The sequence below is a fragment of the Choloepus didactylus genome, chromosome 3, assembly GCF_015220235.1.
Source record: "Choloepus didactylus isolate mChoDid1 chromosome 3, mChoDid1.pri, whole genome shotgun sequence".
Taxonomy (NCBI): domain Eukaryota; kingdom Metazoa; phylum Chordata; class Mammalia; order Pilosa; family Megalonychidae; genus Choloepus; species Choloepus didactylus.
The window spans coordinates 120,727,602-120,749,594 of NC_051309.1; the positions used below are offsets into that span (position 1 = coordinate 120,727,602).

Here is a 21,993-nt window from a genome sequence, read left to right on the forward strand (position 1 = left end):
GCAATAATGGAATCCTCTGGGTTTAAGCCAAAAAAAAATCTGAGAGACAAGACCAGACTTTGCAGCCTTTTTTATTTTTTATTTTCTGGGAGTGTCTTTTTTTTTTTTTTTTTTAAAGTTTCTGATGAATGGCTATAATTTATTTTTACCAAATTTAAATGAGTACTGCTGCCTTGTATGTTTAATTGGACAGGCAGAGGGCTGGTTAATTTAGAAGGCAGTAAATGAGAAGCCCCGGTCAGAAGACAGAGGAGGGCAAAAAGAATCCAGAGCAATTTGTATGCAGTATATTTTACTCCCATGAAATAAAACACATTTTTTTCATATTTGCTGAAAAGTAAAACAATAGTATGTATGAAATGTTATACACAGGGTAAGTTGTACATAGCAGTTTCAGAAACATCATTGCATCCACCAGAGAAACTATTCTAAAACTGATATTCACACATTTTTATAATAATATGTTAGAAACATACAGTGTGGCATTTAGTATATACATTCCCTTGCTTGCAAGCGAAAAATCCTAATCGCCTCTGTATAACATGCTTTATTTTAAAGCCTAACCTTTAAAAACACTGTTGTGATATTACTAACAACTGCTTTTATAAAATTAATTTGACATTTCGATATATATACATCCTTTCAGTCATTTTAATGTTAACAATGCTAAAATTAAAAAATAACAAGCTTATAGTAATGTTAAAATGTCATATCCAGTCAAACATTTGTTTATGTGTCCTTGCAACTGTTGGAAATACTTTTAGTGAAAGATGTCAGACGCTGAGGAATTTCCTTTGAAATCAAAGGAAGGCTCTCTAATTCAGTGGTTTTCCTTCTCTATATCTTCTCTTTCCCTCACTCTCTTTAGTGCCCACGACCTTCTAGCATAATTCCCAGTCTTTCAAGGGCGGACTTGCTCCCATCCGGCACGGTCCTAGGATCCCGGTATTCCGGAGCCGCTCACACCGGCCGGTCCACCGCGTACTGGCAAGCACTCAGGTTGGACGCCGGGTTCTGCACACTGGCGTAGCCGAAGCTGGAGTGCTGCTTTGCTTTCAGTCTCAGGCTGGCCAGGCTCGAATTACACGTGTCCCTGTAAACGTATGGCGGAGTCGGTGGTGCGTAAGGACAGGCAGGCGTCGGTACCGCGGAATTCAGCGACGGGCTGCTCAAGTTGTTCAAGTTATTCAAGCTGTTGAGGCTGGAACCTGGGACGCCCGTCACCGCTGAGGGCACCATGCTGGACGACATGCTCATGGAAGAAATGGAGTTGGGCGGGGAGAACATGCTCTGCGAGGACAAGGGATTGACGTTCATCGAGTTGAAGAAGGGGAAACTCTTAGTGGACAGGGAAGCCGACGTGAGGCCTTTGGCGGCCCAGTTGTTATACGAGTAGCCAGGGTACATGTCGTCGTAGGAATGCATAAGCCCGTTGAACTGCGGCCCGAAACCATTCTTGCACAGCTCTGCCTGCTGGTTGCGCTCCCGTTTTCTCCACTTGGCCCGGCGATTCTTGAACCAAACCTGGGGGCGGCGGGCAGAAGACAAGGGAGCAAACAGATGCCACAGCGCAGATTAGTCAAACCTTAATCCCGGAAAGCACCAGAGCCCCCTACACACATACACACACACACACAAACACACACACTCCCTCGCCGCCCCACTCCTCCAGCTTCCCCAAGGTCCCAAGCCACCGGCCCGCACCGGGATACGGAGCGGGAGATCCATCCTGCTCAGGCCTGAGAGCCGGGAGCTGTGATCGGAGCCACAAACCTCAGCGGAACGCCGGGCGGCTTGATCACTATCCTAAGCCTTCCTCTGGATCCAAAAACACTTACTGTAATATAAACGCCGGGCAACCGCTTTCCTTCTCAAACATTCCCCAGTCACCTTGCAAACTTGCTTGCATTCCAAAGCCACAGACCCCGGGACTAAGGCAAGGGACTGGGCGGGAGGGGAGGCCCGCTCTCTTCCACACACCTCCTCCCTTTCCTGTCGGACTTCCACTGTCGCCCCCTACCTCCTGGAACCTGCGCCCTCAGCAGGCGCCAGTCCGCCACCCCCTTCCTAGCAAAACAACCAAATAAAAAGCAAAAGACCAACTCTCCAACAGCTCGTTAAAGCTCCATGAGCTTGGCGATGAATCGCCAGGAACCCATAACGGGTCACCCTGCAACCTCCCCCTCTCTTCCCCCCGCTACATCCCATCCTCCACCCACTACTGGCTTGGCCGGCGCGCCAGGTCTTGCTCGGACTCCGGGCTGCCCGACTGCCTGGTCCTGCAGGCGGCCGGCCAGGCAGGCTAGCCTCCGCCAGCGTCCGGTGGCCCCGCCACAACCCCGCTCCCAATCCACATCGGTCCCGCCCGTCGCCCCAGATGGCGGCTTTTGTGTATTGGAGCGAGGCCTGGCCCGAGATCTCAGAGATGACACCAGTGATGTTTCACATTACACATCTCCGCCGAACCCAGCCGCCTAATCCATTTTTTTTTTTTCCTTTTCCCTTTCATTCTCGGTTTCCTTTTTATCCCCCTTCCTCTCTACCGTTCGTCTGCTATAAAAAGCACGCCTCTCACCCACTCTGTCCGGCAAGCTGCCGGCCTGGAAAAAGGCAGCCAAAGGGAGCGCGACGGCGGCAGGGGACTAGGGGGTCTGCAGTAAACTCAGGGAGGGGGAATCTTTTCCGAATGATTCCAGAGAACCCACAAATTGTGGGTTTATTTTAATTACTCGCCATTTCTACCCTAGGTCTTCTAAACTTTGCCCAGGCGAGAAGAGTACGTGCGAGGCCTGTTCCCTTCACGCGCACACTAGCTAATGAAAGACTGACCTTGCGCACAACCACGCGGCTCCGGCAGAACGCTGGCTCGGCGCAGTTAAACTAAAACTATTTCCAACCTCATCCCAGCTCTTTTACCGACCAACATAACCTCACAACCTGTACAAATGCAGCCCCGAGAGCGCCTTCCTTCCCTCTGCTTTGGGAGCGTATTTTGGTCTTTATTCTTTTCATTTTTATTGTTATATAATGTTTTCTTTTCTGCTTTTCTGCCCTAAGTGGGTGCTCTGTTATTTTATCCAGAGCACTTTTTTTTTCTTTGTAAAGGAAAGCCTATGGACCCTGTTTGTGTCTGTTTTCTGCTTCCAGATTCCTAACAAATTTGGAATTTTCCACCGCCCAGCATAAACCAGGATGTTGCCATTGGGTAATTCATTTAAGCTCATTTTTGCCAATCCATAAAGTACAGATTTGCTACAAAATTAAGGTAAGCTCTTTTTATAAAACTACAATTAAAATTAGGAAGGGGTTTGACGAACAAACTCCAAAGAGCCGAACTCCTAAGTAAATATAAACCAAACCGAAAAGCCTTTCTTTATTCTTTTTCTTTCTAAAAGGACGAGCAAAATAGAAGCTGTGTGGTTAAACTTTGTTTTCATAGGTCACAAAACTAGGCAATAGGGTGAGGGAGAGACCCGAATGGCTGAAAAACCTCAAAGAGGGAAAGGAGGGCGAGCCCAGGAAAGAAAAAGCCGGCCCGGCGCCAAGGTTTCCCAGGGAAGACCAACACTTGCGTTTCTCTGGAGAGTTTTCCTTTTTAAAGGCACACAGGTTGGAACCGTTCTCGGTTCCTGGTCTGGGAGGGATTTTATCACCACTAGCTTGGCGATTGCAAGCTGGAAACACAATGGCCTGTGCAGGGAAATGCCCCACGCGGACCAGCTTGAGAGGACCCGGGGGTGGCGCGTCAGTGAGCCTTTGCGACTACGCGAGCCTGCGTCAGGCCGGCGGCCAGGCCTGCGAAGCAGCAGCTGCAACCTTGCAACTGGGGCTTCCCTGAGGCCTTCTGCCTTTGCAAAGTTGCTTCCCATCCGCGCCCTCTGAGGAGGCGCTGCCTTCTTCACCCCCTCCGGGTCTGCCCGGCCTGCATTCCCCCAAGGCCCCCGCCCTTCCAGGCTCCGCGCGGGCTCCTACCCGAACTCTGGCTTCCGTGAGGTTGGTCCACACGGCAATTTCTTCGCGCGTGGACATGTCGGGATAGCGGTTTCTCTGGAAAGTGGCCTCCAACTCTTGCAGCTGCTGGCTGGTGAAGTGAGTCCGCTGTCGCCGTTGTCGTTTCTTCTTGGATGGGTCTTCGGCACCCACGTCCTCATTCTTCCCCTGCTGGCTCTTATCTTTTTCTGAAAACGAAACACACACAGAGGCCGGGTCAGGACGCCCACCTGCAACCCGCGAACTCCAACTGGACAGGACAAGCGAGTCTGGGGAAAGTGTAGGGCTGCCTCCCGGGGGAGGAGTGTGCGCGCGGCCGCTCCGGGCGGCGGGAGAGCTGCGTATGTGGGGTGTGCAGAAGTGAGGATGGGTGTGCGCGCCCCATCTCCTCCCCTCCCCCAGCGCCGCACGTTTTATTTACATGTTTATCTTTCTGCAGCAGCACGTTCATTTTTATAGCCTGTGCTTTCAAGTATATTTATACACCTCTGGGCAGACAAACCAAATTTTCCAGATCATGCACACGCGGCGGTTTACAAGACCGCCCCCCCCCCCAGAAACTTCAGAGTGAGATGAGGTTAGGAAAGGCTAGGAAATGTAGACTTTGGGATCTGCTTAGGCATCCAGCTTTTTAGAAAAACAGACCCTTTCCGAGGCGCAGTTTCGGAAATATTTTTCTAAACGGAAGACCTCTGGAGCTAAAAGCTGAGAGGAGAAAGGGGATAGACGTGAGGAGGCCTCTGAACTCCTCGAATCAAGATGTTGGGATTTTTGTGACCCTAGGAACAGCTGGAGGACAGGGTAGGCACAGAGAGGACGCCAGAATTGTCCACGTAATTCAGGCCACCTGAACTGGGCGAGATGAGGCAGAGCGAAAGGAGCACAGAATTGTCGAAACACCGGCTCCGGAAGTTCTGCGGAGAACAAGCTAAACGCCCACTCCCACCACGCCTGCCCCGGGAGAGGCAGAACCTCCTTCGGAGCGAGAGGGGCAGGCGGTCCGGTGTCCGCGGAGCGGCGACTTACCTGCGGCCTCGGGGCTGGAGGTGTCGGAGATGGTGTGCACCTCTAGCCTGTGCTTGGAGGAGTCCAGGGAGCGGGGCTGACCGGGGGCCAGGACCGAAGCCATAGCCAGCGACTGGGAATGGTGACAGGAGGAGGACGAGGAGGCTGCCGACAGCTTAGTTCCCGCTACTTGGTGCTCCAAGTGCAGCGGGCCTTTCATGCAGTTCATGGACGAGGGAGCGCGCGGCCCCACGAGTCCCGGGCTCCCTCCCCGCCGAGCCCCGTGGCCGCAGCCTCTCGCTCCGGGTCGCGCTCTAGGCGCGGAGTTTCGCTGCGGTGGCCGCCGGGGGTGGAACCCAGGGACGTATGCCGCGGTCAAAACAACCTCCGCCGAGTCTTCGAACCGGGTTGCCCCCGTCTCTTCCGGAAGGTTCAAGCGAAAGAGTCCGGCAGCCAAAAGTCAGCGGGCAAACGGAGACATGAGAATGTGGGTAGGACGGCACCGCTCTGAGTGTCTTTGGGGAGCTGGTTTCCCGGCTCCAAAGCGAAACAAGAGTGGGCGAAGACCCCCTTCCTCCCACCCTCCAAGTACCCCTCCAATAAGGAAAGCTAACGCCGATCGCGCTGAGAAAGGCGAGCTCTGCCCGCCCCCTGCGCGGCAGCCCTGACAGCGAAGTGTCAAGAGTGACAGGGACAGGCAGCTGATATTAGATCTCCGGCGGCGGCGGAGGCGGCGCGGGCCTCTGGACGCACCCTCCGCGGCGCGCACACGCACACCCCCCTCGGGCCGTCGAGCTCGGCCTCGCCGCAGCTCTGCTCCCGGCACCGAGGCGAGCGACAGATCAGCTCTGCGGCTATGCGCTTCCCTGTTGGCCTAACATCTTAAAACGGAGGCGGGCTTCCTGGTGCCCAGACGTCACTCTCCTGCGGACCTCCCAGCCCTCCCCGCCTACGCCTCCTGCCAGACACTTCGCGGGGAGGGAATGGCGTGGCTCCGCACCAATCAAGAGGCCGTGAGCCGCGGCAGGGACGGTCTTGTCTGCACCTATCAGCAGTAATGGGCCGGGCTAATTCCTCGCGGTGCCCACAGGGTCTACACCGGCCCGCTCCCGGGAATGCTGCTCCCTCCCGGCCAAAGGCGAACCAACTTTCAGTTCGGGCGGAGAGGTGCAGAGATGAGGATGGGAGTAGAAAGCTAGGGAGAAGGGAGTGAAAAGGTCGAGGGCTGAAAGGTAGAAGGATAAACAAGGGCAACCTCCTCCCCCTTCCTTTTTCACTGCATCCATTTCCAATCAAGAGTTTCTTCCTATGTACAAAAGAGACGTGCTACTTAAAACTAAATGTTTTTTTAGACCAACAAACCACCTCTCCGATCTTAAATTTTCCAAACAGCCTGTCAAGTGAATGCTGCGCTAATCTGAATACGCTTTACTTTAACTGCAAAGAAGGCAGAGCCCCGAAAAGGCAGGCTAATAAATTAGAAATCGAGAAGCAAATGGACCCATCAAAAGAAAATTACCTTGACTTTAAACGAACTGTTTGGAGGTTCACTCTGGATTTATATGAGAATAAAAAGTCGCCTCTGATCACGTTCTCTGTAATGCTTATTAGTCCCCAGACAGAAAACACAATAGAATAGAAACCCTAACCCAGCGTTTTCAAAATGCTGAAAGCTTATCCAGCCTACTTAACGCTGATTAAGACACATATCCTAGATCTTTCAAATTCCTTGTACACTGTATTAAGCTCGTCCTAACCCAAGAGAGCCACACTTTAAATTCAACTCTTTTGTTTGCTTTATTATCAATCAGATTCAAATCCATAAAGCCTGTAAAATCAACAACCTTGAGCTAATTATATATAAAATATGCTTTAATGAATTCCATACAATTAAGAATGTTGCCAAATAACCAATTTCAAGGATAATTTTTAAAGTCACTTTCTTTTTTTAAGGAGACCAGGGTTGTCTTGAATCGTTAAAGTCCAAGCAGGCAGAGGTAGGAGGGTGTGGGCTAAGGGGAAAAGCTGAGGAGAGAGCTCAACTCGGAAAAACAAAGAATATCCTACCATTTACATAAAACAAAGAAAAAATAAAAATATCACCTTAGGGGACATCCAACTCTTTAAATCACAAAGAAATGAAAAGAAAGAAATCCAAATGTATCACTCAAATAATTTTTGAAAGTCCTTTTGTTCCCTGACTTAGGTCAGGCAGAGAACACAAACTAATCTCCTCTGGGTTTCTGCATTGGCGATTGTTTTATTGTGGAGTTAGTGTTATCATCCCCGAATGTGTATTTGTTTGACATTACAGTCAATGATTTGCAATGCCAGTGTGAGGTATCTTCAGAAAGCTCCCTCCTTGTCCTTGTTCACAAGATTGGGAAACTTATCCAGTCTGGGGCAAAATGGATGAAGCAGACTGCAAATATGTTTGTAACCTATGTGTCTCTTCTTTGTCTTGCAGTCTCCCCTCCCCACCCCCACCCCCACCCACAAAAAAAAAAAAACCCTATCTGCAACCCCTCCTCCATTTTAAACATGCTCTAGCAGTCCAAGAAACCAAATGAGAATTTATTTGTTCTCCAGTCTCTCCCCACAAGTATCATCCCACTTTAAGTGGAATTTAAGAAGAAAGGGGAAATTTTTCTTAATAGTAAGTTTTAAATTGCTGTTTCTGGTTTTAACCTTTTATTGCAGTTCAGTCCACTCCGTGCATGCACACACCTGCTCAGAGCAGAACATGTCCCCATGTGACAGGTCTGCATTAGCTGTGGCTCATACATTCAGCTATATTGGGTCTTGCAATCTTATCAGTAAATTATACATATTACAGCAGCAGTCTGTTGGTAAAGAAGGTTAAATTAATTTACATTCTACTCATTATCTGGTGCTTAAATGATGCATTTTATCCCTGAGATTTGGCAGAGAATCTCCTTCTCAGACCTCACAGTGTTCCACTGAAGACAATGCTCTCACATTTGTAGTGGTTTTTAATCTGATAAGACTCTAATTTGTGTAAGTCTTTCAAATAAGGGTTTTAAATGTTTCTAGCCATTTTCTTATTGAATTTTCTCTAATTCCCCCAAGATCATAAAGTATATGTGTAAAGTAAATATTTCCTCCCACTGCACTGTTAGCCGATGACCTATAACTGAGTCAATATGAATATAGCTCTATTCTGCCCAATGTGTTTACTAATCATATTCCAGTTTCTTCTTTTAAACCTCTGCATAGCTGTGGGCCCCACAGTGTCATGCCATTAAAGCTTCCTCTCACCAAGAGACTCCGTCTGTCATATCAAAGGATGAAAAATAGTCCATTGAAGTTGAGCATTACCTCTTTTTTTCTGTCTTCAAGATTCAATCCTCAGAGCTGCAATTTTGGGTGAATTATCGAGGTATTCTTCAAAGCACCTTACTCTGGAAAGCTTAGAAGCTCTGCAGAGTCATATAGATTTCTAAGCTGTTCCCCATCTCTCATTAAGCCCCCAGAATTCTGATTTAAACTCCAGTGGCTCTGCTCTACTTAGAAAACTTTCATGACGGCAAATACACATATATGAAGGACCTCAACCAGATTTCAAAGTGGGCAAAACACCCAAAAGCAAATGATGGTTCCTCACAGTGTCAAAATGTGGAGAAGATGGAAACACTGGTGGTCCGCAGGCTTTCTAAAGAACCCCAAAAGATAACCCATTGAAAAGTCAAATGGAGAAAAAGGACAATTATCTGGAGAACTCAGATTACAGTTAAAAAAAAAAAAGAAACTACATATAATATACACCTTTACACACACACGCACATATACACAAACAACTGAGACAAAGAAGAGGTTTTCTTTGCATTTTTCCAGATGGAATTTCAACTCTTCCCTAATCACTTCACACACTAGGCAGCCGGGATTGGGTGACTCTCTTCCCAAGCCCAACAGGGTTCATTCCATGGTTGGCAGAAGAAAATCAACATGAAAAGGCCATATGGGGAAAAGGAGGTGTGCGGTGGGGACTAAGAGTCTCTTTTCAATGAAAAATTCGTGGTGATGGTAGTGGGCAACTTTGGAGATTTAATCTGCAATAAGACTTGTGGGTACACAGGCATAGGCAGCATAGATGAGGAAGGGGCTGGAAGTACAGAAAGCGTATATATTTTGTAGCTTTGTCTCTACTGTAACCCCCGTCCGATTCTTCTTTGATTAATTCTAGAAATTACTGTGACTACAGCCTCCTCCACAGAAGTTTTCAGTCCAGAAAAAATAGCGTGGTCCGTTCATTGAGACTGGAGGTGCCCCATATCCATCGTGAGGCAAAGAAAAGAATCACGCCGGATTTGGGATTTCGGGTCTGGAGGACATCAGGGGTCGTCTCAGGTTTTCCTGATCATTTTTTCAAAGAAAGATCCTTTCGGAGGGAAATGTGTGACATGGGGTCAGGCGTGTTTTGAGCTGGTATTTGCCACCGATTACAGTCTCAACGTCTTATTTAATTTCACACTAGTTAGCGTCAGTAGCGCAAAAAGCCCCTCTGGCCGTGGTGCCTAGCGGGTGGGCTGCACCGCCAAACTCTCAGCGGCGGCGGCCTGGGTATGCGCTGGGTCTCAATCCAGCAATCCCCGGCTTTCGGAAATAATCTGCCCTCAGAGCTCACCTGGAAGATGGCTCAATTAGAAGTCTCCCTGCTCTGTCAGACCATATTGGGGCAGGAGTCCAGCTCCGGCCCAGTCAGCTCAAGGACGAGGTCCGCCCGGACTGAGCTCGCAGCCACGTGACGGGCATGAGCGTGTGCGCGCGTGTGGTATCGGACCAGAGGTCAGACGGAGACCTTGCACCCTGCCCAAGAGGCGGTCCTTCCTCCCCTCGTTCCTCTGCCTGGCTCTTCTCCGCACCCATACAGATCTAGAAAGGGACCGGCTCCCCCCAAAGCCATGATGGCGAAGGATCCAGAATTAAAGGCTTCGCTGTGACTGATATTTTCCTCCCATTCTCCAAATGGAATGAAAAAGTGCTGGTTTGTAAAAAAGAGGCAGATACTTTTCTGAATTAAAAGTCTCGAGATGTACTGAGCAACGCTCGCCTTCTCTGAGTCCCTGCAGATGCCACCCATGTTTCTGTCCGACACACTCTGGTTGTCCAAGCATTTGAAGTTTGGGGTAACTGGTTGGGAGGGCAGAATTCGGGTAGCCGTGGGTCCCTGGAGGAGGACAGCGGGGATTAGAGGAGGAGGCGCGGGGACGGCTGAAATCACTGAGCTGACAACCAGTAATGCCTACTCACATTTGCATGTTAGCGCTACAGGTTTACTAGGCGTTTATTTAATCTCTGGAATACAACCGACTTTTTCCATCTCTTAACTGGGAATTGGTTGTAAGAACTAAGTAAAATAAAGAGGATGGTATAAAAGAGTGTTGGGGAGAGTGGCGTGTGTGTGTGCGTGCGGGTACACACATGGGGGAGGGGGGGAGAGAGAGAGGGAGAGAGAGAGAGAGAGAGAGAGAGACAGAGACAGAGACAGAGACAGAGACAGAGACAGAGAGAGAATGAGAATGAACATCGATATCCAGATCCTGAGAGAGGGAAGTGGCAAGGAACTAATGAAGTCATTTTTATATTTATTTTTTTTACAACAGTTGGATTAAAATGCTCCTCTCTCTCTTTTCTCTCCTTCTCCCTGTCCTGCTCATGTCTTTCTCCCTTTGATGTTTCTCTCACTCTCATTTATTTCTATCTTCCTTCTCCCAGACAGGCTAGTAGCTAACATTCAGCATTAGTTGTCATGGTGACCATAAATCACATAAATCCAAAAATACCCACGTATAATCTGAGATGAAGCTTTTATTTCCCTAGCGAAATAATATTTTAAAAGCTGTCAGCTGACACACACACACACACACACACACACACAAAGGAACCCACCTCATTGTTGTAACCCAAGTAATAAATTATTTCCAAAGGTTTAAATTAAAAGGTCAGCCTGTTAAAAACATGCTGGGAGAATCTTGGGTTCTCTTTGTGTCAGATCCTCGCCATGAAGTTGACTTCATGACTTCTGATCTCTCTTACACACGCATACACACACACCGTACACAATGTTGCATTATTTTCCATTGCTTTCTTTCCTCCCCTCCTAACTACCTCAGACCCCACAGACTCTACCTGTGGGTTGTAAAAGAAAGAAGTCTGAGCCTTTTGGAGACCTCGTGTGTTGAACCAATGGTTATCAATTATTTTCCTCTAAATGAAAGACAGGGGCTGTAGGGAAAAGGCGCTGGTTGGGGCCATTATGGGAGCGACATCCTAGAGCAGTTAAGCAGAATGAAATGCAGAGAAAAGGGCTAGTGGGGGAAAGTAGTAGTGGAGAACTGAGCTGTGCATCAAGGTGCCTCATTTAAGTCAAGCCCTGAACCGGTAGCTATATTCTCCCATTCCTGCTTGTTTTCCTCCTCTGAGAGGAAACTTTCCCAACCGAAGACCCTAGCGGGGGGGGTGGGGGGCGGCGAGGGAAGGAAAGGGCGGCCGCAGTTGGGCCTTTTGTCTTCTACCTTGGGCTTGTTGTTTTATGCCTATCTTGGATTACAGAGTATTCGCCTAGATGAAGAGCCATTAATTACCCATTCAGTCAATATTAGGAAGACGACAAAGCTTTTTACATGGGATTAAGAAGACATCAGATTGTTCCATTAGTATATTCCTGCTCACGAATAAGCTTTCGTTATACATTTCCTTTTCCCCGGAGTCACTCTAACAACTGCTGCATATATTAACAGCGGGCGGTGCGGAATAACAGCCCAACCAGCCCTAAGAAACTTTCAGTGCGTGCGGTTTCAGCAGGGAGCAACGCGACGCCTAAAAGACCACCGCTGCGGGTGGGAATACGCAGAGACTGACAATCGGTACAGTTTCCGCTGGAGGGGAAAAACCACAAAACAGAGAGACAGTTTCTGCCAATGAGCTGCAGATTTGACGCGGGGTGGAATGCGGGGAGAAAAGAAAATGGAAACCTCTCCTCACGCATCTCCCCTCTCTCCTCAGGTCTCACTCCCTCTTCAGCATCTAGATTGCTCTACCTCCTGACCCTGCGCTGCAGTAAGAGCCCCCCCCCCCCTTTCTAAACGTTCCCTTTCTTTCTGACAATGCTCAAGCCGGGTGCGCCGCCGGACGCACCACCATTTGCGTTTTGCTAGAGAAGGTCTGGGCTGCTCTCTCCGGTATCCGTCTTAGCATTAAAGTCGCTTAATAACGGTGAAGTGCCACCGGATTATCTACTTTCAGGGGGTACATTGGGAGTCCACGTAGTCTGTGTAAGGCAAACATTTGCTGATTGAATGAACAGGGGGTCCGCGGCCGCCCAGGCGGCACGGATTGACGCGGGGGCTCTGAAGAAGCTGCTGCCACGTAAGAAGATGTATGTCTGGGTGGGGGCTCCGCGAGGGACCGTGGAGTTCCCCCTCAGAGACAGGAAGTCTACGTCCACTAAGGACCTGAGTCTAACACTTTTCAGCCCATCCCCTCTGCCAAAGCTATTTAAAAATTAATGTTATGGCCGCGGGAGGCCGGAGAAGGTAGCTGTCCCACGTCGGGGCGCGAAGCCAGTTGCGGGCGCCAAGGCTCAGCAGCGCGGTCCAATTTCAGTCCCGAAACTTTCTGAGTCACAGACTGGGAGGATCCGTCTGTCCCCTCCTTTAGGTAAAGGCCGCTTTATGCGTCCCGCCAAACGGAGGCTCCTTTCGGTACTGCCAAAGCAAGGAAAAGCCAAGGGCCTCTGTTCTAAGGAGACGTTCTTAGCGGACCCCTGAACCTTCTTTGGGGGAGGTAGGGTAGCTATTTAACTTGCCGACTCTTCCTACCCCCACACGCTGTGCCTTGCCTTTCCTCTTACCGCCCTCTCTCAAACATCTGACCTTTGGGGACTGCAGAGGCCCTCGTTCCTCCTCTGTTTTCGGGGTATGAACCAGGCGGGAGGTCCGCCAATGTATGTCACGGGAGGGGTCTCGCTTGGGAAGTGAAGCAAAACCAGAGCCTCCCAGAAGCCGACCCTATCTACTCAGAGAGCATTTCAAACAGCCTTCAACCAGGACAAAGTAGTTTGGGTTTTTTATTTGGGGGGGGGAGGGGTAAAAATAATAGAACACCATAGCCCTTTTGAAAAATTGCATGCCATCTTTTCCTTTTAAAAGCAAATAAAAACTGTAAAAAACATTAAAGGAAATACATAGTTTTTTAAACAGCAAGCTGTGGCCAGGAGTTTGCACATTTCCATTAAGTTAAACTCACTTCTGTTCGGTAAAGAGGACTCAGGCAACCCTCCTTCGGTGATGCTATACCTTTCTTCACTCATGTCTAACATTTTTGGTCTACCAGTTCCCTAAAAGCCAATAAAATCAAGATTTTCAGCATTTCTTCCCATCACATGCCTCTTCTTAATTAATGGCATTAAACATGTTTGGGCAGCAATTTTCTTCTTCTGTCGAAAAGGTAGAAAGAGGTATTGGCAGTGTAGGGAAAGAGCCTTTCACGTGCACTAAAATAATCCGGGCATGAAAGTAATGGTTAAGAAAACAATCGTTCATTATTACTAGTTCTTTATTTATTTGCTACTTTTCAAAAGCGAACGCCCAGGGGCGTCTGCCCGGCAGGTGACACGAGCGGACATGACTCCTCGGCTCTCCGCCGCCTCCTGACCACCTACGGAGGCTCCCACCCCACCCCAGGTCTCTCTTGTCCCTGTCTGTCATCTCACACAGAACCGCCTGCCCTCAGAAACCATTTTCAGGGTCAAGAAAACTCTGGGTGGGGATCGAGGTTGGGAGGAGACGTTTCGTTTCTCTCAGGCTCCCAGAGCAGCGAGAAATGTTAGCCCAAGAGCAGCGTCTGTCCGTCACTTGCAAGCGAGATTGGGGAGCTCATGTAGTCTGCCGGAGCCAGATCTGAGCCTGCACAAGGCGTTTTCCCCAGGAGTCATAGCTGCTCTTGATTTTTAACCATAACCCAAACATAATCTAGTCTAATAATTTATTTTTACGACCGATTATCAAACAGAAGAAGAATGTAACACAACCTTAATGACAGAAATCACTGGGCGTTATCTCTGCACTGCCCCCATTTAACCCCATCGGGTTAATCCCGGACAAGTGAGCGTTTAACTGGCCCGAGCAGGACTCACGATGTGGTGCAGCGTCGAGGCTGTTCTGCTCCAGACTGCTTTTGACTTTTTATTTCAACAAACGATGTTTTTCTCTCAGATTCACGGAGAACCCCAAATGCAGGGTCTTTGTTTTCTTCTTGGTAATACGGTTTGTTTACTTGGCGGGGGTTCCAATTTGCCCCCTCCGGCACGCATTGCATTTGTATTCTTACACTTTAATCCGGAAAGAGAAGGTTAGGGGTCGAGGGCTGTGGGAGGGGGGAAAGGGCTTTATCTCCGCACACTATCAAAGATCAACAATCTCCTAAGGCTTGGCACTTAGTTATTATGGAGCCAAGAAAACCCGGAGACTAGAGGAAGGGTACATTTGAGTTTTTCATGCATTCCAAAGAAAATGCCCCCCCCCATCCCTTACACACACACACACACACACACACACACACACACACACACACGGACAAGTTTCAATTAGCAAAGGCCTGTGCAGTGGTTGGAAACGTTTTAACTTTTTACGCAAGGCTGCAAACTTTGAGCATCAATGCCCCTTGACTCGTCCAGAGTGCAACCAGCCAATCAAGCTACGACACCACCAAAACCCGAGCCCCTGCAACCAGCACAACAGGTAGGCTCGCGTCCACAGGGGCGTACACTCCATTTCACCCTCGGCTGCTCCGCACAGTCGCACCTTAGGCTTCCAAGTCTGTCGTTAGCTCCTCCAACCCCTCAAAGCGAACCTTCGCCAAACTAAGCCTCCTTTGCTCCTGTCCCGCGGTAAACCCCGCACCCACAAGCCTGGGCGGGGCACTGCTCAGAGCCGCCGAGCTGGGATGGGCCTCAGTGGTGCCGCGCGCAGTGGGACGTGGCGAGCGGCAGAGGTCGCTGTTGGACCACTTTTCCGTGCCAGCTAGAGCGCGGAGGTACGCTGGGGCGTGCTTAACAACTCAGGCCAAGGGAAGAGAGCGAGAAAGAGCGGGAGGGAGAGGTGTTGGGTCTCAGGAGGGCAGTATAATTTGGAGGAAAGGAATTAACATCCCAGGGAATGCCGCTTCCCATCCTACCCAGGGGCCGAGTGTCTCAGTTCAAGCAGCAGGCGCGCCCTGCCTGGCGGCCTCGTCTGCATGCGCCTCACCCGAAGCCCAAAGGCCCGGAGGGGGTGCCCAGCGCGCGGCCCGCTCTTTCCTCCCTGCCTTACCATTGGCGCCGGGATGCTGCCGCGAGAAGAGCTTGCTGCTGGCCGCCTCTTTCCGGCTCTCGGGAGAGTCGGTGAACTCGACCTTTTTGATTTCGGAGTCTTTGGAGAAGAGGCATTCAACCGCTGCCGGCTGCACGCCTGGGTCGCGAGCGCGCGCCCGCCCCACGTGCCGGGGAGAGAGATGCCCCAGGCGGCGGCGAAAGGGAGCGGAGTGTAGGTGGGTGGTGCGAGGGAGGACGGAGAAGAAAAAGGGACAAAGAGCAGAGACCCGGTTAGAGGAAAGAGCGGAGAGCACTCACGTCTCCCGGACCCTCTTAAGAACCCGACGCAGGGCGGCGGACTTTATCCGGCTCCCGCTCGTAGGAGCAGGCCGGAGGTTTCCGGACGCGCGGCGCGGCTCCCTCCGCACTCACCCGCCCCCCGCCGAGAGAGGCAGCGGGCATCCAGGTTGTGATTTTTTTCCAGCCTAGGCCGGCCCTCCAGGAAGCGCCCCACACCGCGGGGCCGGTGCCCCCTCGCCGCCCTCGCGTGGTGCGGCCTCGCATCCGGTGACCCGGACAGGAGAAGTGGACTCTTACCTAATTGCACACACGCCGACACTAGTTTGCGGCAGTTGGTCTCCATTCCCTGTTATCTGCAAAACAAAAGAGAGGAGGGCTGTGAGAAGGGGCCCTGGGCGAGTGCGCAGGGCTCAGTGGACACTACCTGTGGGGCGGTCAACTTCAACTTTAGCTGTTAGGCGCCTACTGTGTGCCAAGTTTCCCGCGTGTTTCTGGGATCTGAGAGCCTCTGGCTGCCCAGCCGCATCCCCACCCCCGCTCCTCCTTTGGGGCATCTGAGTGTTAACTAAGAGGGGCATCTCACTCCAGAGTTACAGGAAATGGACCCAGGGGCGGGGGGGGCCGACAAAGCCACCATGTGCTGGAGACCCAACGTGTGGACTACTTACAAGGATGTCTGTATCGTTGGTTAAAAGCCCGTGTGAACACGAGGACACCCTTAGCAGATACAAAATTTTAGGGGTAGGTGGATGGATAGGACTTTTCTCTTTGTGAAGTTGTGTGCAAAGGCCACCGTTCAGTATAGGTTTTGTCCGTTAGTTGGAGTTCCGAAAGCATTTGGAGAATGTCAGGGTCAACTTGCCACTGTGCTAGACGGCAGTTTCCCTCGGGTTTCTGTAATTCTGAAACGAAGGGGACTCTAAGGCGCTTGGCCTAGAGTGTTTCAGTAGAGAGCTAGCTTCGGGCCTCTCATCCATCAGGATCCACTTTTCCATATTTAGCCACGCTTTTCCCTGGAGATACTCACCCGGCCATTTATTTACCCTAAAGCATGATTTAAGATCCCACAGGAGGGAAACGGGGTGGACCGAGTAAGACTGAGGAAGGCAGGCAAAAGTCCCCAGAGGGCTTACTGCCCGCCAAGGACGAAGAAGTAGCTCCTAGGAGAACAGCTCCCCCAGTTCTCCCCCCTTCTCCTCCCCGGCAAGCCATATCTTTTTCAAATTTCCAACCACAGCGCAGCGAGCCAAGCGTTTAACGCGCCCCCTTTCTCCGCCACAGGCAAACCGGGAGAGGTGGGTGGCGAGGGGCTCGGTCGGGGTGGGTAGACAAGAATCAGCAGCTTTAAAGACAGAAGAAAAGAAAGAGAAGGTCCCGGCTCTCTAGGCCCCTTCGATCTCGGTGCCTGCCTCTCTCCACGCTAACCAGGGTACGCCTGCGGCTGGATGGCCCACTTCGCGCGGGTCGTTGGCTGGAGGTGGGGCGGGCGCCGCTGGGTCGGCAGGGGGGACAGAGAACGGGCAGGGAGCTGCGGGACTGATCCTGGCCTGAGTCGCATTTCCCTGCTGCTCGGTCTCTTTTGGAGCTAGCCGGGCCTGTGAGCCCCTTTGGCCAAGGTCGCTGCCTGGAGGAGGGGCTGCCTGGCGCAGTGGGGTGGGGATCCAAGGGTGGAGATGGCCAGGCGTTCCCCTACCCGCTAGCGGGGACGCGGACAGGGGCTCTGCCGATTCTTGCGGGCCCGAGGGCCCAGAAGTAGCAGTTTGGCGGCTCCAGTTTTAGTGATTCTGCAGTAAAATCACAGGATTAGTCCCTGATTGAGATGTCTGTTCGTGAGATATTACAAAATTCATTATCACAGCTCTCTACTAACTCGATATGAAGTAACACAGATGGGATTTTATTAGTCCAGACTTCAAATGTTTACTTATGATAATTTCAGGGGAAATTTGCATGTCATCATCATTTCGATAATCTTTTTTTTCTTTTCTTTTCTTTTTTAATGTCTGAACTGGCTGCATTATTAGCCCAGTGGTCGAGTACAGCAGACGGTAACTGCAAATTGTGTTTATATTTTAAAAGAATGAAATATACAAAAGAGAGAGATCGGGTCACTCCTTGTAAAGTCAGTCAGTTATTACACATTCTCCCCCACACCCCCAATTCTTCAGTGCTGAAGACCAAACAAAGGAATACAAAACAAATCTAGAACTCAGAGGGCTTGACTCTAAGGACTGAAAAGAAGGTCAAGGAGTCTTCCGTAGCTCTGTCCTATGTGTCCTTGTGATTTGAGGATTTATTTTGCAGTCAAAATCAGCTCTGAGACCTGCATTTTATGGTCATGTAATGATGGGGCCTAGTAGATAAATTGAGTGGAAATAACTGGGGGAGATAGGTTTTTAAAGGAGACCTCCAATTCCCACCTGCTGATCCTTAAACTTGCCCTGTCAAGACAAATCTTGTGTGACAAATTCGGTTGCCAGACTTCTGGGCCAGCTTCAAGGGCTAACTGATCTCACAAATTGAGATACACAACTTTTCCTGTTGGGAAGTTGTTCTCAACCCCAAAATTTGTGTCCTGTGTTTGGAATGTATATGCCAGGCAATCTTGTTTTAGCCAACTTGGGTTTTATATTGTGAGCATGCTAAAAAGCATTGCACAGCAAATGGAGCACACTGAATCACACTGGCCAAGGCATGTAGGAATCTCCTAAGAAATAAAACAATTTGCTTAAAAATATTTTTAACAATTGCCTTAAGAATGACATTGCAGGAAAAAATATATAGTTTTCACAATTCTAAATCCTTTCCATTTACTTTGTTTCCTGAAACAAAATCTTTAATGGAAAGTTTAAAAATAAACAGCACAAGAACACATGTTTTAAATGAACTAAACTGGTGAGATTAGCCAGTAAATTAATTTGCAGTGGGTAATCATATTAGGAAATTAAAATAGTACTTGATGTAGTTCTGTTTTAGTTGCCATGTTTAAGTCTTCTTTTAAACCAATTAATATTGATGCTTTAGGGATATCTGAAGACAAACATGATCAATTTAAGGAATAATAAACCTGAATAATTAAAGTGTAGTTTTGTAAAGTAAAACGTTCCATAAATGAAGCAGCGATTTAATTTTTAGGGAAAGTTTGAGTATTGAAATCTTGTATGCCTAATTTTTGTAACACCAACTAAAAGCCTCAATCTATTTTGCTGAAGTGCTTTGTTTCCTTGACATTATTGGTATTGGATTTTAGATGGATTTCCTCCAAAAGGAGAGTTTATGTGATAAAAAGCACCTTTAATTCTTATTAATGGCCCAGGAGTAGTATGTAGAAATCTCTCTAAATCAGATTAATATTCAGTAAAATATTTTAGAATTTCTGAATTTGTTTTTTTATTCCATAATAGTGAAAGTTTTCTCCATTTAGTTTACTTTTTAATCTGGCAAAATGCTCACACAAAAGAGAGTGAAAATTACACTACCTCATAACAGTTAGATTTCAAAATCCCTTCAGAAAATAAACTGATTAAATTGGAATAAAAAGAGGGACATATGTCTCAGGTTTAGAATTGCAATTTTTTCTTAGCCATTTGGAAAATAGCTTTCTCCCCTGCACCCCCTTAAAATGTGTCTCCTGAAGTGCAAGATCGGAGTTGACTGGTGATCAATTTAAAGAATTTATAATCCAACGTAATTGTGCATGCTTGGCATGGAGGCTTGGCTCCCAGGTAGTTGCTTGGGCCTGAGAGGTCACAAACTGCCAGTTAAGATGGGAGGCTTTTTTTTTTTTTCCTCCAGTGGGCAACAATGGGAAGGGGGCTAATCTTTCAGTTAGGAAACTTTGTATCCGACCCTTTATCTTGAGAATGCTAATCCTTGGCCTGAGGATTTGTCCATGCCGTGTGGGCACCGAGATTTAAGGGAAGATTCCTCGTTTTAAATGCCACCCATAGTCTCACTTCCCACTCGACTTCAATACCCCATAGATTGTTAGTGTCTATGTTTGTGGACGAAAGAACAGGGCTTTGCAAGGTTTGTTTGCCAACTGCGTTACCTCGGGGAAACCGCAGCCCCGCGAGCCACAAATCACCTACGGTGAAGATTCTCCGAAGTGGAACAAATTTCCAGACTCGCATTATCTCACATCCCTGCAGGAGAGACCGCCTTCACTTACCCGCTACCGAGAAGAGAGTTGCTGTCTCCGTGTCCCACCGCTTCCCGGGGAGATTTCCAGCGAACCGAGGCGCGGGCTGGACCGCGAGTGCCCGAAAACCGGGCCCGAGAGGACAGCAGGGCCCCGGAGGATGCCAAGTTCCGAGAGAGTGCACGGTTGCACGGTGGACTCCGAAATCTAGCCGTCTCTGGCAGTTTCTTTCTGCTCCTCTCCAGCTTTCTCGCTCGGTCTCACCCTCTCTCTCCCCTCCCTCCCTCTCACTCCCTCGCTCTTCCCTTAGCTCGGGCTCAGTGTGGGGAGTGACGTGACGTCAGCAGAGATTCCACCAAACTCCACTGCACAGTGGCGGGCAGGCGGGCGGGCGGCAGCCGAGACGGGCTGCGCGGCTGGCTAGTTAGGAGCTAGCGCAGCGCTAGGGCGAGTGCGGCGGGAGCGCTCAGGGACCGCGAGAAGGGGAGCAGGGGAGGGAGGCAGAGGCAAGCGGGCCGAAGAGTCGGGAACCGGAGAAAGAGCCTGGGGGAGCAAAAGAAGGAGCGGGAGCCCGGCAGGGCGCTTAGACCCGAGTCGTTTAAGCAGCAGGCGCACGCACTCCCACTGTGGAAAGGAGGACAAGAAGGGAGGATGGGGTGGAGAAGAAAGAGGAATCCGCGTGAAACCAGGACCCCTGATAAATCTGATGGTGGGGGGGGGGGGGACAGGGCGTCAGGGAGACCGAAACGTACTCCTTGGGAGCAAACCGGGACGGGTTGGGAGGAAGGGACAAGCAAAGTGGTCCAAGAAATGGAACAAAGGACATAGTGCGTGGGTTTGTTTGGGACAAGGTGCGTGGAGTATACGTGTATGTGGACGGGTGTGCGTGTGTATATGACCTTTCAGCCCAGCACGGTTGAGGGAGGAGGTCGCAGCAACGAGGGACTGCTTGGAAAAGTGAGGGGCCAAAAGGAGGCGGGAATGGAGGAGGGCGGGGTGGGTGGGTGGGGGTAGAGGATGACTGAGGAGAAATCTGGAAAAACGGGGTGAGCAGGGAGGAAGTGTGGGAGGGCAACAACCTGGAGCGAGCGAGTGAGCGAGCGAGACTAGTCAGCGTAGGCGGACGCTCCAGTCCGCGTATAACCAGGGCGCTTGGTCCAGCACGGCCTGGACACCCCGCCCGAGGTCAAAGGCGGGTGGACCAGGCGCTCCGCTCCGCGTGTCTGCGCGCAGGTGGACACAGCCCCGCACTGACCAGTGTTCGCGAAGAGATTGCGCTGGGCAAGGCTCGGGCGCTTATAGAGTCTAGAATTTCCTCTGCTGTACCTACACTCAACAAGTTCACCCCGGGTCACGGATATCTCATTTTTTTAAAATGACGAGGTTAAGGTTTCTGGCGAGGATGCGATTAAATTGCACGGGATGGGGGTGGGGGTAGGGGAGGAAGCTTCTCTCAAATCCACATTTGCTCCTATGAAGCGAAGAGCATGTGAAGTTAGAGGAGCAATTCTCAACCCGAAAAGTATTACCTACTTCTGAACCCTGATTTTCAGACTTCTTGCATAGAGGAAGGGCATGTATTTTGTTAGCCAGAAGGCTATTTTTGTTCCGTCCTGCCTTTGGGTGGAAGGGATATAAATATGATTTGCTTGGAGGACTAAGCGCGAAGTCTTCTGTCAAGCATATTGGACGAAGTTCTTTCAGTCCCAAGGGCGTCCTTTTAATGTATATATTTGGAAAGTGTGGGAAACGAACCATAGCTCGTGGGTTTGGGTTTTCCCACCAATATTAATTTCTGCGTGAGCGCAAAATTCAGCTGGGCCCGCCGTTAAAGAGTCCCCACCTTTGGTCCTTAATGGAGAATAAAGTTCCCTGTAAAAGTTGTATCGCTCTTTCTAAATCAATATACCAATAATGTCTTCTTGTGAGCGCATGTATGAAATATGTACATGTATATACATGTATGAAATATACATTTTTAAAAAGCCAGGTTTTAAAAATAACCCATCTAGCCACATAGGTGCTGGGCTTTCCCTACATTTGGAGGCTCTCGGGAACATGTTATATTTTTTCTTGAATTACTCAGTGTCTTAAATTCATTCTAGTTAGCAGTAAAAACAGGCAAACAAACTTGCTCAATTTGTTTTGAGTGCTAAATCCCTTTACTTTGAAATAGCTAACAGTCGACAGATGGACTCATTTTATGGAAAGGGTTAGCCTCTTCAGCCACGAAGAAAACTGACGG

The 21,993-nt window shown here is 49.6% G+C and overlaps 1 protein-coding gene across 3 annotated transcripts; it reads right to left on the reverse strand.

The window, feature by feature from the left end:
- Positions 1-922: 922 nt before the first annotated feature.
- Positions 923-15,950, reverse strand: PITX2 (paired like homeodomain 2). Of its 3 annotated transcripts, none has more exons than XM_037829036.1 (4): positions 15,905-15,950; positions 15,327-15,425; positions 3,973-4,178; positions 923-1,524 (listed from the first exon to the last, which is right to left on the reverse strand). In XM_037829036.1, the coding sequence occupies exons 1-4, from the start codon at positions 15,948-15,950 to the stop codon at positions 961-963; spliced, it is 915 nt and encodes a 304-aa protein (XP_037684964.1). In that variant the 3' UTR covers positions 923-960. The 3 variants fall into 3 exon arrangements, with proteins under 3 accessions (XP_037684964.1, XP_037684963.1, XP_037684962.1); XM_037829035.1 differs by having other exon boundaries at positions 15,327-15,464; XM_037829034.1 differs by lacking the exons at positions 15,327-15,425; positions 15,905-15,950 and adding an exon at positions 5,017-5,224.
- Between the last annotated feature and the right edge of the window lie 6,043 nt (positions 15,951-21,993).

Excerpts from the sequence above, each read along its gene's own strand:
- PITX2 (XM_037829034.1), bottom strand. The coding sequence starts at position 5,224 with ATGAACTGCATGAAAGGCCCGCTGCACTTGGAGCACCAAGTAGCGGGA. Across the intron at positions 4,179-5,016 it reads CTCCAGCCCCGAGGCCGCAG|AAAAAGATAAGAGCCAGCAG; the intron begins GTAAGTCGCCGC and ends TTTCGTTTTCAG. Across the intron at positions 1,525-3,972 it reads TCACGGAAGCCAGAGTTCGG|GTTTGGTTCAAGAATCGCCG; the intron begins GTAGGAGCCCGC and ends CGCCGCCCCCAG.